Below are 17,870 nucleotides of genomic sequence, written 5' to 3' on the forward strand. Positions count from 1 at the left end.
AATCACGTAGCTTCAGAAGAGAGTTGTAGTCTTTAGCCGGCTTGCGATGCGAACGGCAGTCACAAAATCTCAACCAAGCTATGATGTTGCAGTCACTGATTCTCCTATTCGTAATCGGGGTGCTGGCTAAGCAGAGCACAGGTCTCGAGTCAGACTCCTTGCTTTGGCGCCTGACGAATCTTGTGCAGCTACAGCAAAATGGCACAAGACAGACAACGCCATGTGTTAAGCAACTTCAGATATTGCACTACGCTTGGCATGAGCAGCAAGGCTGGGCACTGAAAGGTATTTAATTTTTTTTACAAGTTGAGCAACTAAAAAGTCATTTTATTGTTATTTATTAGTTTGAAGAAATTTTTAAAATAATACTCAAAATTAAAATTTTTTTTGTTTGTTTATTAATTCTGGCACATTTTTTTATCTAAAACATTTTTAGTTTAATTTAAGTTGAGCTGATTGATTTTATTACTCGAAGAAGAAAAAAGAAATTTGATTTGTTTGACTCATTAAAATAAACATGTCAAATATAATAATTTTAAACATTTGCAGTCTTTGATGCCTCCGGTAGCGGCTATGACAATTTTATGCTGGGCAATAGCCTCTGGCTGGGCAATCCTCAGACCTGTCGTGCTGTCAATGAACAACTGCTGCGGGCCGTTACCCAGCGGCAGCAGCAGCTGCTACAACAATATGCGCCCTTTGCATTCGACTACCGCTTGGCCTATCTGCGGGCTAACTCACCCTGGCAGCTGGCTCTGTCTGTTAAGGAGACGCCACTGTTGCATATTGGTTTGTGTGTGCCGCGCGCCTGTGACCCAAATCAGCTAGAGAGGCTGCTGCACGAGACGCTTAGCACAGCGGGTGCTGGAGGACACGCGGATCGCCTGCAGATGCGAGTCGAGCTGGTCTACACCAAGCAGCCGAAGCTAAGCGCTAAATTCTTTGCAAGCAATGCATTTCGTATGCTCGCCGCACTGGTGGCTGTCATCCTGCTGCTGATGCTGCTTGCACATAATGGATGGGATGCTGCCAGCCCGGTGATTGGCTGCTTCAATGTGGCGTCCAATTGGCAGCGTCTGTGGCAGCTGTCAGCGGACCCTCAGCAAATTGGCGTCATTAATGGGCTGCGGGTCTGCAGTGCCTTTGGATTGCTCTGTTTACATGTAGTTTGGTATCTGTTCTATTCAGTGAATCACTCGTCGGACTTGACCTCAAAAATGGTCAAGATTAATCTAGTGCCCTATTTTCTGCCAGCATTATTGGAGGTGTTCTTCGTCGTTAGGTTGGTTTTTATCTTTAATTTTGTATGCATTTGAAAAGCTGATTTTGTGCTGATGTAGTAGTTGATAAATGTTAATACCAAAAATGCCTCACGCAAAGCTGATGTTTCTTTTCGACAGTGGCTTCCTCACCGTGACCAACTTCCTACGCAACGAGTCCTTGCAGTGTTGCATTGCAGAGGACACGCTATCGGGCAATGTGCGTCGCTGTGGGCGTCAATTGGCGCACCGCTATCTGCGCCTGGCACCTCTACAGTTCGTCATGATACTGATGTCGGTTGTGAGCTTTGCCTACCACCGTGAGGCCTCTGTCTTTCATCTAACTAATGCAGCGGATGAGCTGTGCACTCGGCATTGGTGGCGCAATCTGCTCTTCGTGCAGAACCTCTATCCGGTCAAGGAGATGTGCTGCAATTGGACCTGGTACCTCGGCTGCGAAATGCAGCTGCACATTGGTGCAATGGTGCTGCTCTATCTGCATACAAGGTACGTATGATCGGCTGCAAAGGAATCAGGAGTCAATGGGAAAATACCAAAGAGTGCACTTTGCTCCCGTAGGTATGCCCATTCGGTGCGACGTCTGGTTATAATGCTGCTGCTCGGAAATATAGCGTATTCGGCACTGTTGCCGATCATACTGGATGTGCCACTGATTTTTGACCTTATGTATGAGAAGGCTGACTGGTTGTACACAAAGCCCACGGTGCGCATGTCGTCGTACATCATTGGCAGCATCTACGGCTATGCACATGCAAGTGGCACTGGTTCACCATTCGAAGCAGTGTTCCCCAACAAGCTGGCCAAGAGCGGGCTGGCTGTCGTCGCTCTTTGGCTGGGCATAACGTTACTGCGATCAGCGGGAGGGGCCAGCCCACTTGTGCTGGGCTGCACTGTGGTAATTTTGCGAGTGCTATTATCTGCAGGCATTGCCCACCTCATTCTCAGTAGCTTTAAGCGAGAGCAAAGTGCTACGCCGACTCGATGTTTGGTGTATTTTTTGGAAATGAAATTTTTTCAGCGTATTGATCGTGTGACTTATGCCGTTTATTTGTTCAATCCTGTTATTATACTCAACTTGTTCTATTCTCTCAGCAATGCAATTCCCACGGATGATGTTATTTTGGTGAGTTACTTGGTAGCAGTTACATATACGAACAGTTGTTGCTAACGGCGCTTTCGTTTCAGGTTTTCCTATGCGTTGCTAACTTGGTCATAGTTTTAGTCTTTTCTTTTGCGCTGACTTTGTTCTTTGAGCTGCCGTTCAACAGGCTTTCGAATCTGCTGCTAGGCTCGATTAATCCTAAAGGTAAAGGTAGCAAAATAGAATAATTTATCAAACATTTTTGGTTAATCAATTTAAATTAAGGACCGGCTTGAATGTATTGTAACGTATTTTAAATAAAATTCGATAATTATCGTTGCGTTGCTCTGCTTTGCGTTGAAATTGCTCAATTTGCGTTTGCGTTTCAATTTCCGATGCGTAAAAAATTCAAATCGATAAATATTATCGAAACTGTTTTCGATTGTTTTTCCCATACAAATAGCAAATAAATAAAATGTAAATTGTTTAGATAGGTGTTAGCTAAAGAAATTAATACAAAAAACAAGGCTCACGGTACTCACCTGTCCTCACCATGACGTCACGCAACCTGACGGAGGTCTTCATTATCATGCGTAACAATGCCAGCAAGAATCGCAATCATTATGACGATCGGGTAAGCATATGGAGATGAACTGATTGACTTATGGACAAAGTGACTCAAAGTTTATGCATATTGTCATCAGCGTGGCAGCGACTCGGAGCGTCTGCTCAAGCACACTGTGCGCGAGGCCGAGGAGGGACTGGAGTTGCAGGATGAGTACGGTACGCCGCCGGTTTGGCTCGACAAATTCGAGGAGGCGCAGTACACAATGTCCAAGTGAGTGAGAAGCACCTATATATATTTAAATAGTATACATATTTCTATTGTCTTTGCACAGAATTAAACCCAAATTGGATGAGCTGGGGTCGCTGCATGCGCGCCACTTGCTGCGCCCCACCTTCGATGACCAAAGAGATGACGAGTGCGAGATTGAGGTGTTAAGCCAGATCGTTGCCAAACTCATCGCCAGCACCCACCGGCACATACAGTGCGTCCGCTCCAGCCTGGGCATGGGCAGCAAAGTGGAGCAACGCTTAACTGCCAATGCGGTGCACTGTGCCCTGCTACAGCTCCAAGATCTGACAATAAAATTCCGGAGTAGTCAAAATGCCTATTTGTTGCAGCTCAATTCGCGCGAGGAGCGTTCCCAAAAGTACTTTGACAACAATGAATTCACCAATGTGGAACTGGGCGGCGGCCATAACGATGAGCCGGCGAATTTTGTCGACTCCTTTGACAATTTTCTGCAGCCACTCGATGGGTCAGTCATTGGTCGTGGCAAGAGCACGGCGAGCACATATATCTTTGAGGACGATGACCAGGAGATCGATGATCATTTCAAGAAACCCGTCGCCAATCGAATGACCCAGCAGCAGTTGCTGCTCTTCGAGGAGGAGAACACGCGAAATGCACAACATCGCGAGCAGGAGGTGACCAAAATCGTCAAGTCCATCTACGATCTCAACGACATATTCAAAGACCTGGGCCACATGGTGCAGGAGCAGGGCACCGTCCTGGATCGCATCGATTACAACGTGGAACAGACGCAGACACGCGTCTCCGAGGGATTGCGGCAATTGCAGCGCGCCGAATTGTACCAGCGCAAGAATCGCAAAATGTGCATCATTCTCGTCCTGGCGGTTGTCACCTTCCTCATGCTCTTGCTGCTGATTCTAACCAAGCTGTAGTTTCGGCCCAATTCCCTTCCAAATGGGCCCCAGCCAGCAGTTTTTCCATTATTGCGTGTTGTTTCGTGTGTACATTGTAATTGTGTAATGTAAAATATACGTTTTATTTATTTATTACTAGTCAATGGGGCTTTTTTTATAGAAGTCATCAGGCTACTACTCCGATGATATCTCAATGATTTTCAAGCTTTGACCTTGAACCACTTTCAGATTTAAATATACAATATAGATGATTTGCACAGGTGTATATACATATATATATGTTTGTGTATCTGAAACATCATCCAAGATCAGTTGTTCAACCACTAAAACTGCCCGGATGTGTTGTTAAATTTACATATATTTATTTATAATTATTCATTACATCGAAGCGAAAAAAATATATCTTAAGTTAAGAGCCCGCCCAAGGCGATCACAGTCCGTTACATGCGCTCCGAGAGGCGCGTCGCAACGGACCGCAAATTGCCATAGACTTTGCTGGGTGGCGAGCCAAGGATCAGGTTGCAGATGGCGCGACGGGCAAGCTGGATATTCTGATAGCTGCCCAGGATGTGAATCTTGCTGTCGGCGAGCACAATGCGCGTCTTTGTTACGTTCTCGATTGTGAACTTGGTGCGACCACCTTTGCCGGCGAGTCGTCCAATCGCACGCGACTGATGATCGCCGCGCAGCGTCTTCACATCCTTGATTTCGAACGTCTCGATGAATAGATCCTCGAGACGCAGCAGTGCCAGTGCATCATCCACTTCGAAGCCGCAAAGGAATGCCTTCACAAAATCGGCGCCCCGCTGCAGATTTGAAATATCCGGCGTCTCCGGCCCGATGCGCAACTCGACCTGGCGTGCTTTCATGTTGAAACGGATCTGCAGCTTCATATGCTCCACGACAGGCGTGAAGATCTTCATCCATTGATCCTTGAGCGATGAGTAACGGTGAGGTGGCACAGACACCTTGCGCAACTCGCTGCGTATCCGTTTGGCTCGTGGCGGCGCCGCTTGTCCGCTGCTGGCACGTTGAATTCCCTCGATTCCTGTCGCCGCATCCACCTGCATTTCGTTGGAGTCCTGCGCGTCGACAACGGCGCTGCGCTTTTGCGCCTTTTTCGCCGGCACAAATGCGTCCACTTGTATGTTTTCCATGTCCATTTTTTGTTAGCTAATTCTATGGTATTATGCGCTGTATTTTATTTTTCCGCTAGTGCTTTATTTTGGGCAATATTTCTCCACGTGCGGTGCGCTCGCCACTCAGCGATGCATTCGTGAGTGTAATCGTTGGACAAGCTGTGTGTGTGCTGTAGCGGTCAGCTTTGTAGCGTGTGCTACTTATCGATTTGTTTCTATCGCCGTTAATTATCGTTGACGTGAACGTAACAGTTTTTCTTGCAATTTTAATTAACTTATTTTCTTTAAATATTTTACTTACATGTAAGCATTACTGAAATAATTATGAATATCTATTAAAATATATAAATTTTCTTTATTGAAATATTTTAAACACTAATTTTATTTATACATATAATGTTTAATGTTTTTTTTTATATTCTTTTTAATAATTTTAATAGTTATTATTATTTAATATTTTTGGTTTTATGGGATAAGTTTACATCTGCGATCAACGTTAAATTCAATTTAACAGCAGAATACTTATTGCAACAACTTCAAAAATAATGGCAATAAAATTGCTGTATCAATCGAGCAGACAGAAATTTATGCCACATATTGTGTGGGCTATACAAAAATTGAGTGTTGCGTACTTCTTGTGAGGTAAGTTGGGGAGCTCCAAAATGGAAACCAAAAATGGAATTGTTGATGTGCAATCTGATGCACTTATGTAGATTGTACACACTGCATAAATGGCAATATCTAAATGCTTGCACCAATGTCACTGCTTGTGCCTGTGACTATGTTTGGCCAACAAAAACGGCTAATAATAATGATGTCCCAAAGAGCTCCCATCCAGGATAGCTGCTGCTGCTGCTGCTGCTGTTCTGGTATGCACTTTTGGCACATAGGCATTTTTTGGTCGTGACATCGCCTGTTTAATCCACAATGCTCGGACAATTTTAATACAATTTGCAACGCTATTGCGTCTCCGGCTTGCAACCCAAACAACTAAAATGCATACACCATCCTTCACAGGCCCCCTCGAGTCGCAACCGTAGCAAGGCTGTCCTCATGTCTATATCCACGGCCATAGCCGGAGCCATAGTCATAGCCATAGCCATCGTCCGCGTCATCGTCATGGTCATAGCTATGCCGTTAGCAGCTATAGTTGCAGTCTCTCTTTTGACTCTATTGGCAACTGATTAGCATTTAAATTAAAACGTCGCAAAGTGGCCTTAACAAAATGTTGCATGCAACTTAAAATAGTGTGTGCTTGGGCGTGTATGTCGGTTGCATTTATATACCCTGTAAATGTCAAGTGTCAAAAAGTGCGGCATTTCATTAGGCAAAAGTAAGTAATAGTTCAATATTTCAATATCTATTTAAATTTATTGCATCAATGCGTGTTTATATGAATTAGCTTTGCTTTTTGTTTCTTTTCAAGCAAATATTTGAATATCTTAAAGCTAAAATTCCTATTAAATTTATGAATTCAAATCTTATGTCATTTGATCATTTACTTAATAAATATATATTTCATTCATGATTTTATGCGTAATATATAGGGTATCTGTTAGTCTGTTATTATATTGGACAGAGCATTTGCACTTGCGTGATTGCAGCTTATTGTCTCCGGTGTCACCTGCTTATGTTGCTGCTGCTGCTGCTGCTGAGATTGGCAGTCGCTTCGGCAATTGCCTTTGTGCCGCGTATCTGCAAGCTGAAGCAGTGTGGAGAGGGAGGATGCGGATGCAGATGCAGATTCGTATGCCGATGCGGATGCTGATGTGATTTTTGCTGTCCACTTCAAAGAGCTCAGTGGGCGTGCTTAATTATGAAAATTAATTGTATTCGCATGAATAATGATAATTGATTGTCCCCACTATCGCTCTCTCTCTCTCTCTGTCTGTTCTCCCCTCTCTCTTGCACTAGCTCTCTCCGTCTCTCACGTTGTCTCAACTGTCACTTGCTGGCTTAACTGTGACGCGGCTTACCTTACCAGGTCGCATAGTCAAGCCCACGTCCCCGTCCCCGTCACCGTCCCCGTCCCTATCCCCCCCCCCCCAAGCCCTCATCCCCTCTCTCACAATCTTCCTGTCGCATTAATTAATTAGTTAATTTTATTGTTGTGAGTGAAAACAACGTGAAATCAAATACAATTTCGCCAGGTTGTCGCTCGCATCTTTTGAAACTGCCGTTAGTTAAACGATTCAGTCACGTAATTCATTTGCATGGCGCGCGTGGTCAGGATACGATATCCAATGGGGTGTGAGCAGGATAGATAGATGGATGTGGCGGAAGTGAGGTAGAGAAATAGATTTAATAGAGAGAATTGACCTGCCCGCTTACAATATTAGCCTTGAAGTCTTCTATTTGGAGCTTTAAGTATGCCATTCTTCAAAATGGTACAAATTACAGAGCGAGCAGGAGAGAGCGAGAGTGAGAGAGGAGAGAGAGAGAGAGAGAGGGAGAGAGAGGAGAGAGAGAGAGAGAGAGAGGAGAGAGAGAGAGGGAGAGAGAGAGAGAGACATAAATAGAGATAGAGGCGTAGACCGTAAATAATTAGTATTTTAATTTTTAGATTTCACGGATTTAAATACATTCTCCTAAACATTTTAAATTTGATTTACTTCCGCTGCTGCGTCGTGGCGTGATGAACGATACTTTAATTAATGAGCTTATTTAATATTCATTATACATAAATGTTATTTCATGAAAAATAATCCTATAAGCTAATTTATAAATTGCAATATACCCTCGTACATACATACATCTAATAGTGTATTCTCTACATTTTAATTGTAATATCTTCAACTAGTTTTAATTCAATTAATTGTAGTTTTAAATTTTTCATCTACCATCAATGAATAGGCTTTTTATATATATATATATATATATATATATATATATATAATAACTAAGCGGGAGAGAGAGCTATATTTAATCTTGATCTTGATTGATACAGTCTCGTCACATAATTCATCTGAAAACATCATCAAATTTGTGTCGCATAAGTCCGAAGTTGTCACACCTCAGACTTCAGAGACAGAGAAAGAGAGAGGAGGCGATATACGGAATTTAGCCAAGGGGATGAGACGCGATTTCCCATATGGCGTTGACTTTATGCTGGCCAAAAAACTGTTTAACCAAATTGATGCGTGAAACTTTCTTGCCTTGGCATTGTGCTAACAAATTTGTCGGCTATTTTTTATGCGGCATTTGGTCATTTTTCATGGTCAGTAATTGGCACGACTATGACGTTGTCCTTGCCCACCAGCTATCCCTCTACATTCCCCCCATCCCACCTCTCCTCTGTCGCCATATGATTATCCGTATAGACTGTCCGGCATTGTCCCCTTGGGCTGATGACAGAACGCGCGCTTCACTTTTGCGTTGATTCTCACACCAAACAGGCAGGTTTTCATCTTAACTGTCCCTCGCACACTCACATACAGACACTCACACACACACACACGCCCACAGATGCCCACGCAGGTTCTATGCATATATATGCGCAATTTATGGAGGCGTGTGTGCGTGTGTGTGTGTGTGTGTGTGTGTGTGTCATCTATGCTCACGTATCAATAAGTGCTTGGGACGTGAACTGAATTTTTTATCACCGTTTGTGAAAGTATGCGCAAAAGCGAATGCTGCCTGACTGGCTGGCTGGCAGCGCCGCAGGACGCAGGTCGCCGGACTTAGGACACACAGAATATGTCTCTCAGCATGCGAAATTGCCTGTGAAATATTTTTCAAATTTACTATAAACACACATATATAAGTGTATATACACTTGAAAAACTATTTCAAGTGAACAACTATTTTGTATTGAAAAACTATTTTGTATTTGCAATGCAGACGTGAACAGGACTTTTTTTTGCTGTGACTCAGATAGCAGTTCTTCATTCGATGTGAGTATATTCCTTCAATTTAAATGAAATCTAATTAAATTGAGATTTGAGCTTAATTAAAGAGTTTGGCACTTCACTGAGTTTAAGTTTCTCCGAAGAGCTTTCGTTTAACGTTTTGAGTGTACTGTCCTTAATTTTCATTTAATATAAATCAACAGGCATTCTCCTTGCCAGGATATGTAAGTTAAATACATAAATAGGTTTTTTTTATTGTAAATTTCAAACAAAATCACTTTTTAGATATGTGAATTTTGCAGTGTGATCGAGAAGAGGTTATTTTAACAAGATTTGTATTGTCGTAAAATCGCTCTGAGTGTACGTAGATGGAGCAAGAGGAAAAAAGCCGAAGAAAAGCAAAACTTTAAAGAATGTCACGTTAGCTGTAAGCTGTCGGCTGTAGGCGTGGCATAATCAGGCATTCAGTCAGCCAGGCAACCAGACAATTGAGCAAGAGATGAAATCAAATCAATGGGCCAAACTCAACTTAGCCAAGAGACTGGCGGGAGTGGGAAACAGACGATTGCTCATGGCCAATTGCGACTAATCTGAGGGGCACTCAGCATGCCATTTTGGCCTAATCCCGCAAAACGGGCTAAGAGAAAGGCGAAAGGCGGTCTGAAATACGCATTCACTTTAATTGTATGCGGCCATAAGCGGTGTATGTGTCTGTATGTGGGTGTGTGTGTGTGTGGGAGGGATTAGCTTTGAAGTTTTCGGCGCGCCAAGCAACTTGCAGATGCCAGCAGATACATAACAGGACACTTAAGTGCGTCAAAGAACGAAGGACGAGGGACGAGCGACGCTGCCGGTCCCAAAGGGTTCAATGCCAATGGTTTTCAGGTAATTTCTCTTGATGGCAAACTGGGTTAAGTGAGCCAAAAGGCTGCTTAAGTCGCCCGAGCGTTAATTACTGCCAAAGTCAGGACTCCAACCCGCAACCCTTAAACGAAGCGCCTGCCCCACATATCGTTAGACTTCGACAAGAACTGCAAGTGATAAATGGCCTGGCTGTCTGCTGAGGTCCAGTCCTGGCCAGCTCAGTGTCGTGCAGAATCTGTGAAACTGTTTCGGGCTGCTCGCAATTGATTTATAAATCAATAAAAATATGTGCATAAATATTTACCGAGACAATATAAATAAATTACAAACCAATATGAGCAGTGGGCTGAAAAACCTTATGCAAAATGCATCTGGACAGCGCCAGGACCAGGACCAGTACAACGACCACATGCGAACAGGCAACAACTGGACAACAGACAGTCAGACGTGCAAGTGTGCAGCTGGAGAAGCGTAGTGCTTGTGGGCAACTGCATTCATTGTTGTGGTTGTGCGATGGTGTGGCGAGTCGGATTCCAAGTTGAAGATTTAACCAGGCTTATGAGTAACTGCAGAGATGCTCGTTGCTCTTCTGTTTCTTATAACTGCCAGGAGCAGTCAACAGACGGCAGCCGGCAGCCGGCAGTCGACAGCCTGTGGCTTCTTGTGTTAGGCAGAACCCGACGGTCGCCCCAGAAGTATACAATTTGTATATTGCCGTGAAGTGCAGATATTTCTGTTTATATATTATCGATTCGTTTTTCCAAATTAAAATCATTAATCGGCTTATATCATTAATAATATGTATGGATGCTTTCAATCCCTGCGACAATCCCTGATTTATCCCTGATACGAGAGTACTAATTTGAAGGGGAGAGAGTTGCTTTTAAAGCTGGTTGAGGCCTTACCACAACGAAATGGAAATAAAGCTTACTTGGCTTAAGAGCAACGAGACGTTAATAAATTGATAATTGCTATCGATATACTCTAAACACCGTTGGATAACATATCAATCAACCTACCTGCGTATAGATAAGAAAATTGAAAGCAAGATTTAATTTGGCAACATCATTTGACGTATTGTATGCAATGTGAACGCAATTTAAATGTGTGCCCAATTACGTAAAATGTTTACTACAGAGCACTGGCCAAAAAGGCGGACAGAAGACCATATCTGTCAGTTGGGTGCCAACTAATCAAAAATGCGAGCAATTATAATTAATTAAAATGAGACGGACAACCAGTCGAATCGTGTCGATGAGCTGTCGATGCAGCCATCCAGCCATCCAACCATCCAACCATTCAACCAACCATCTAAACACATAACCACCCAGCCATCCCAACTGTGGTTGTGTTTACATAAAAGGAATACCCACACCTGTACCGTTGTGTAATTGAATCAGTTTGTTGATGGCAACCATGGACTGCAAAGCAATTACATTTATATATCGTTTTCATACAGCATATTCGAAAATACCCAAAAAAAAAGTATTTCTAAAAAAAACCAATTAAATGGGAGAAATTGTCGAAAAATAAATTAAACATATATTACAGTATTGCGCAGCTCATGAAAATTTGACAAGTGCATGACAAATACTTATCAGCATTTAAAGTGCACGCTGACTGATGAAAAGGTCCTAGAGCTAATAAAAATAATTTATAAGAAATGCTTGTATTTATGTAATTTTCGACTAAATTAAAGGACTTCATAAGGTTGAAAGAAATTCGGACTTTGGACAATTATTGGCGATAACAGATATACCATTTGAATATAACAATTTGCATTTTTCCAAACACAAACTTACAACGTGAGTTTCTCGAATTAATTTCAAAAATACGTATTTTCAACATTTGATATAAAAAGGGCTTCATAATGTTGAAAGAACTTCGTCCTTTGGGCAATTACTGGAAAGGATATAACAGTTTGATTTTGAATATTTCAAACAAAAACTTAAAACGTGAATTTCTCAATTTAATTTCAGCGGTTGCAGTGTGCAAGGGCCAGCACCGAGGCTTACCGCACGCAGTGCTTATGCAACTGGCCCGCATGCACCTGGCCCGTATCCAGGCAGTAGTATTCTGCCGTGTGGTTGGGGGTTGCATGAGAGTTGGCAGGGGAAGTGGTCAGGGCCCTTAAAAGAGACCATAGGACTCGCACCGCACACGAAACCCGAAAATGTAATTGAAAAATTATTTTGTTACACATGTCCGGCTGCAGTTGCAACGGTTGCAGCGCGTTGCAGCAATCTATCCGTCCGTCCGTCTGTGTGTGTGTGTGGCGCCGACGCATCCTTGTTTTCCTGGCTGTCCTGACTGTCCTGACTGCCCTGCCCTGGCGTACGATAATTTCGTGGCTTGGCCAAATTTTAATTAATTTGCCGAATTGCCAAACTCATATCAACTTCAAATGCTGTAGCTGCAGAGAAAGAGAGAAGATTTAATAGCTAAGCCACAGCCAGAGTGGGTACGATGCCGCATGTCTCTAGGCGGTAACGCCTGGTTAAGGATTAGCATATAAATTACTATGCCATTGCCCCCTTACTCTCCGTGTCGCGACAAATTCCAATATGTTTTGCTTATTGATTTAGCATTAATTGTTTATTGTTAATAACTGAACAGCGGACAAGCATTTTTCAGGCCGCCTCAAAGACCTAACTTAGCCTAAGCACCTCTCCCCCTTTCTCTCTGTCTCTCTCTCTCTCTCTCTCTCTGTCTCTGTCTCTTTCTATTTTGTGGGGTTGCGTTCCTGGCACGAAACTCAATTAACTTGTTAATTTATTTGTCATTTGCTTTGTTCGCATCGCCTGCGTCGCCAGCAAAAACAACACACAAATTCCAAAGCTTTAACAAAGCAAGGGGAAGGGGAAGGGGCAGCAGATAAAGAGAGAGAGAGAGAGAGAGGGAGAGTGAAGAGTCTAAAGTGTGGAACCAATGGAGAAACCCAGAGGTTTGCCTGACTTTGTGTCTGGGTTCCCTTGCTCACATGCAAGTGGGACCCCATTTGATAGATAGTAGTTACTTGGAATAAATGCTTGGCTAAACATTCTGAGACGTTCCCTGCGGTGGTTGTGTATGTTGATGTTTGATGTGTGTGTGTGTGTGTGTGTGTGTGTGTGTGTGTGTGTGTGTATGCTGTGTGCTTAATAATGTCTCTTAGCCGTGTATATTACACCAGGCCATGCAGATTGGTGGATCTCTCCCCAGGTTGAAGAGAGTCTTCTTTTCTCGCTTTAGAATAGTTCTTCTTCCTAAAGTGTTATTATTCAGTTTACGATTTTCGGCAATACTCTTATTAATATTGCTAGAGCGAAAACCAAAGGCATTCAGAAACTATCTAAGTGGTCCGTGGAGTAGGTCGGAGCGTATGTGGGCGGGTGGATTTGCGATTGGTGTGGATCTGGAAGAGTGGTGCTCTAAGCTCTTACTGCTGGCTGGAAGCTTGTTAAAATCCTTAAACCGTTGCTCTTTTTCAACTTTGAAGTTTACAAAGTTTTCGCTTTGCATAATTAAAACGAGCAAGTAACGCTCTAAACGAGAGTGCTGGACTATCAACTACACGACTACCCAACTACAGATCATCATTTAAGTTTATAGGCCGTAATAATGGCAAGTGTGCATATACCACAAGCCCATCAACATTTTACTTTTATTTATTAATTGTAAAATCAAAAAAACGAACGGTTTAAAATCTATATCTTCCAAGTATGCCTTATTTAGCGAATGTGTATAGGGTATGACTAGGCGCCGTTGCAGGGTATGAAACCAAATTGTTTACATGTGTCTTTGTTACAGTTATCATTGCTGGTTTGAGGGACAGCATCTCCCTTACCCGCTCTGTCAATATCTCTCTCTCTCTCTTTCTCTCTCTGTCGCTCTTATTCATTCGCTTTCTGTCTCTGTCTGATGCCGTTTCTGCATCTGTTTGCCGTGTCTTTCGGCTTCGTCGCGTTTGCCTGCCTCTCCCCTTGCGCAGTGCGCTATTTACATATATGCACATGCAAGTCGCTGACACGCCCACAAAAGTCTATGTACGCCCCCTATCACAACCCCCTGCCCGCCCCTCCTCCCCTCTCTATCCTGATTGCTGTTGGTGACGCCCCTTTTATTTAGCATTTTGTTGTTTTTTTTTCGGTTTCCTGCGGTTTTTAATTAAAATTAACTTTGTTTATTTTGCGCTTTTCCCATTTGGCTGACGCCCCCAATATTCCCTACCCCGGCCCCCAATCCCTGTTCAACCCCTTTCGTCTCCGTCCTTTGGCCACCAACACCCGCCCATTGCATACACGGCTTGTTTTCCGCCTTAAAAGTGATGTTTACTTTTCCCGCTGCTGTTGTTCTTGTTGCTGTTCTTGTTGCTGTTGTTGTTGTTGTTGCAGTTGTAGCTGCTTGTAATTGCCGCCATTTGTGTTGTCGTCAGAGCCATCAGCCATCAGAATATCTTGTGTTGTTCTTGTTGTTGTTTGTTTTAGTATTACCTGTTGGCAGACAGACAGTCAGGCAGTCAGGCTCCACATCCGACTGTCAACAGACAAGCTGGCAAAGTGGCAACTGCCAGCTGTTGACTGCCAAAAGCGCTAGAGGACCTGAGTTTTGCAATCATCGTCATCTCTCGCGCTCGCTGATGTTCAACTTTTTTAGCAAGTTTTGGCAAAGTTTTTGTTATGCCTGTCGGCTTGCTAAAGCCTCCCACGGGCTAAACTCCCACACCTATTTACCTCAGACCCAAAGTGGCTTAATTGCTAAACCATGAGCTACCCAGCAGCTAGCTGCTATCTGTCAATATGTATCAATTCGTAGTACTCCATTCCTTTAATAGCATGAATTGAAAATATTATTATTATTATTTTAAGCCGAATAGTTGCAGATCTTTCATATCATATGTGCCGTATGTGTGTTTCATACACAATTCCAATTCGGATTATTAAGGCAATCTAATCATTTATAAAATATAATTAAATATATTAAGTTAGAGTTTGAGTATAGTGTCGTAGTCATTTGAAATCGTACTGTTTTCTTAACAAATATATACATAAAATGGATTCATTTAGCTTGTCCGTCCAATATACCCATCTCCAACTCGGCTCGCAGAGTATAATCAGCCCTTATACATACGCATAAATGGCTGTAACTAGAGCATTTTGATTATCGCATTTATTTGCGTTTTGATGTATTTCGTGTTTGTCTTGCACTTGGCGCAAATAAACCGAAAACGAATAAAACTAACAAATTACAACTGTAGCACGAACAAATCTTGCGATTCCCAGATCCTTGGCGGCTCCTTCTATGCATGGCTCTCGGTATAGTAGTTGACCGGCATGAGATTGACGCCATTCGTTCTGGTCAGCGAGGAAGTGGAGCTGGTGTTGTCATCATTTTGATCATCATCCTGATCCTGTCCAGATCCTGCTGGCATGCCGTTCGCTTTCTTGAAGCTGGCGCTACTTATCTCCGCATAGAGCTGCTCTAGCAGCTCGCGGAAGAGCGTTGGATTCACATTGATGCTGACGCACATGAGGACAAACCAATCGCCATAGCAGGCGCTGGCCAAAACCTGACGCACATGCGACTTGGGCATGCCGCGCAGATGGGTGCGCAGCAGCTGCAGACGCAGCTCCGGGCAGCACACAAGCAACAGACGATAGAGTATATTGATGGCAGCCAGCATGGCAATGAAGAGGAACCACACGTAGAGTACGGCGAAGAGTTTCTCGTTCAAAATGTTGAGCGGCAGGAGGCAGAGTATGTCCAGTATATTGGGTGTGCCGCTCGGCCCATAGATGAACATCTCGCATTTGGCCACCTTGGGAAATACGCGTGAGCTCATCAAATTCCACAGATTCCAATCGTAAACGGGTATCGCAGCCAGTGCGTGAATATACTTGTGCCAGAATCCATTAAATATGACGTCCATGAGCCAAAAGTTGAGCAACTGCAAATTAAACTAGATCTATAATCTCTAATCTGTGGCATAATTAAATCATTTATCATTTATCCCTACTGCATTAGCTTTAGCTGATCTTACTTTCGCTTGCCGTCAATTTCGATACTCACGCTAATGATCAGATTGAGAAGCTCGCAGAAGGCATACTTGATGGCATAGCAACAATGGATGGCGGAGAAGTTGGCCAGAAAGTATTTGGTTAGCATGCGCAGTCGCAATTGATAGGTCTCCTCCAGGATGAGCGCATGACCGATTTCGCAGCACAGCTGCTCCATGCGCTGCCCCTCCCATACCTTCCACAAGTACGAGGGGAAGTAGAAGAGTAGCGACTGGAACAGCAATATCATAAATATCCACTGATAATAACGCAAATACATCCGCTTCGTAACGCCGCGCGTCTCGGGTCCAACGCCCTCCGCTATGGAAACCATGCGAACGTATTGCTCATTTTGGGCCAAAAGGATGCGCATGCTGTCTTCACTGAGGGCCATCGAGCGTGGCGGGTGCTGTGACTGTAACTGTGACTGTGGCTTTAGGTGTTCCATCGGTGGCGATGATTTGCTACCATCAATGCTATTATTATACGGGGACAGTATATAGGTGCCCATGGTCCAGCAATAGGATTGAACGTACTCCGTATACTTTGCGGTGCTGAGGCAGAGTATTGGCTCGCCAAAATACTGTTTGGCCGACAGCAGGAATGTGCAGGTCAGCAGGATGACAATGGTGCACTTGGAATGCAGTGTGAATATCGGATCGTAGATGCGCACCGTCTTCAATCGAAGATATTTCGAAAGGGGCTTCACTGCGGCGTACATAATGCACTTGTTTCTATTTGTTCTAGTATTCTGTTGCTTTCTTCTGTTCCGAGAATAGTTTAAAATAATTATCGAATGACAAGCTAGCGAGAGAGCGAGTGAGAGAAGTGCTTGAGCACACACTAATGGGCTGCTCTGATAGTATTGCTGCCTCGCTCTGGCACAGGCGAAAAACATGCAAAACAGTGTTGGTTAATGCGCTGCCAGCTCAGCTTTGTGTCAAAATCAAATTCAACAATTTAATATTGTGGCAAATAAAAAATTAGCTTAACAGTAAAGTTTTGACAACGTTAAACGTTACTAAGTCAGAGAGAAAAAAATGCAAATGTTTGTTTGCGCTAGCATTTACCGTTGCTGCGATCGAGTGGGGTGAAGGTTAGGGGGCTTTTCAGCATGAATTGCATGACTTTTGCTATTTGGCACGCATAATAATATTGTCTACAGCAACCAATCCCCCGCCCCCGCTCCTCCCCCTCTCAGCTATGCGCCTGTACATCCAGCGTATGTATGAGGATCACGAGCGCTGGGAACGGCAACGAATGGCGGCAACAATAATAATAAAATGATTAATCGATGCTACATGACTGCATATACAAAATACGAGGGGGGCGCCCAGTAATTCCCAATGCTGTGTTGTCATCCAGCGTCATTACCAGCTACTCCCTTTGCCCCCTCCTTCATCTACGCCCCTCCACTTCATCTACGCGACTCTCGTCCCTCCCCCCCGCCTATATCATTATAATCATTGTGAACATTCAACATCATCATTATCATTGGGCACGCGGCTGCCGTGCAAATGTTTATTGTGGGAATTCGTTTGCTGCCGCTGCCACTGCTGCTACGACGTGTCCTCATCCTCCTACGACAGCCCCAACCCATGACGTAACTAGCTCCCCTCCTGCTTCATACGCTTGACGGCAAATTAAATTTATGAATTCTTTCGCTGGTGCGTGACCAGAGATTTACTATAATCAGGCATCGGGAATCAGCGAACACGCTCAGGAGACTAATTAGTCGAGTACTCATTGCTAGCTAGCGCACACACCAACCATTCCTCTCCCTCTTCCTCTTCCTCTCCCCGCCCCCCAGTCCCCCACTCCTCCTCCCTTTCCCTTTTACTTACAATGCTCTCTGCAATACCAAATACATATTATAATTATAATTTGTCGTC

At 43.7% G+C, this 17,870-nt stretch overlaps 4 protein-coding genes across 4 annotated transcripts; 2 read left to right on the forward strand and 2 right to left on the reverse strand.

Annotated features, from left to right (window-relative positions):
- Window positions 1-33: 33 nt before the first annotated feature.
- LOC6565095 (nose resistant to fluoxetine protein 6) lies at window positions 34-2,393 on the forward strand. Its single transcript, XM_032738112.1, has 5 exons — window positions 34-285; window positions 550-1,282; window positions 1,401-1,766; window positions 1,839-2,175; window positions 2,373-2,393. The coding sequence occupies exons 1-5, from the start codon at window positions 81-83 to the stop codon at window positions 2,391-2,393; spliced, it is 1,662 nt and encodes a 553-aa protein (XP_032594003.1). The 5' UTR covers window positions 34-80.
- A 413-nt stretch (window positions 2,394-2,806) lies between these two features.
- LOC6565094 (syntaxin-16) lies at window positions 2,807-4,230 on the forward strand. The gene is made up of 3 exons (XM_001991356.3): window positions 2,807-2,995; window positions 3,066-3,199; window positions 3,261-4,230. The coding sequence occupies exons 1-3, from the start codon at window positions 2,915-2,917 to the stop codon at window positions 4,108-4,110; spliced, it is 1,065 nt and encodes a 354-aa protein (XP_001991392.1). The 5' UTR covers window positions 2,807-2,914; the 3' UTR covers window positions 4,111-4,230.
- A 204-nt stretch (window positions 4,231-4,434) lies between these two features.
- LOC6565093 (RNA-binding protein pno1) lies at window positions 4,435-5,369 on the reverse strand. Its single transcript, XM_001991355.2, has one exon. The coding sequence runs from the start codon at window positions 5,253-5,255 to the stop codon at window positions 4,533-4,535; it is 723 nt and encodes a 240-aa protein (XP_001991391.1). The 5' UTR covers window positions 5,256-5,369; the 3' UTR covers window positions 4,435-4,532.
- A 9,707-nt stretch (window positions 5,370-15,076) lies between these two features.
- On the reverse strand, window positions 15,077-16,728 carry LOC6565092 (innexin inx6). The gene is made up of 2 exons (XM_001991354.2): window positions 15,992-16,728; window positions 15,077-15,869 (listed from the first exon to the last, which is right to left on the reverse strand). Exons 1-2 carry the CDS (start codon window positions 16,697-16,699, stop codon window positions 15,222-15,224), a joined length of 1,356 nt encoding a protein of 451 aa, XP_001991390.1. The 5' UTR covers window positions 16,700-16,728; the 3' UTR covers window positions 15,077-15,221.
- Between the last annotated feature and the right edge of the window lie 1,142 nt (window positions 16,729-17,870).

The sequence above is a fragment of the Drosophila grimshawi genome, unplaced genomic scaffold (genome assembly GCF_018153295.1).
Source record: "Drosophila grimshawi isolate 15287-2541.00 unplaced genomic scaffold, ASM1815329v1 contig_848, whole genome shotgun sequence".
In the NCBI taxonomy this organism is placed as follows: Eukaryota; Metazoa; Arthropoda; class Insecta; order Diptera; family Drosophilidae; genus Drosophila; species Drosophila grimshawi.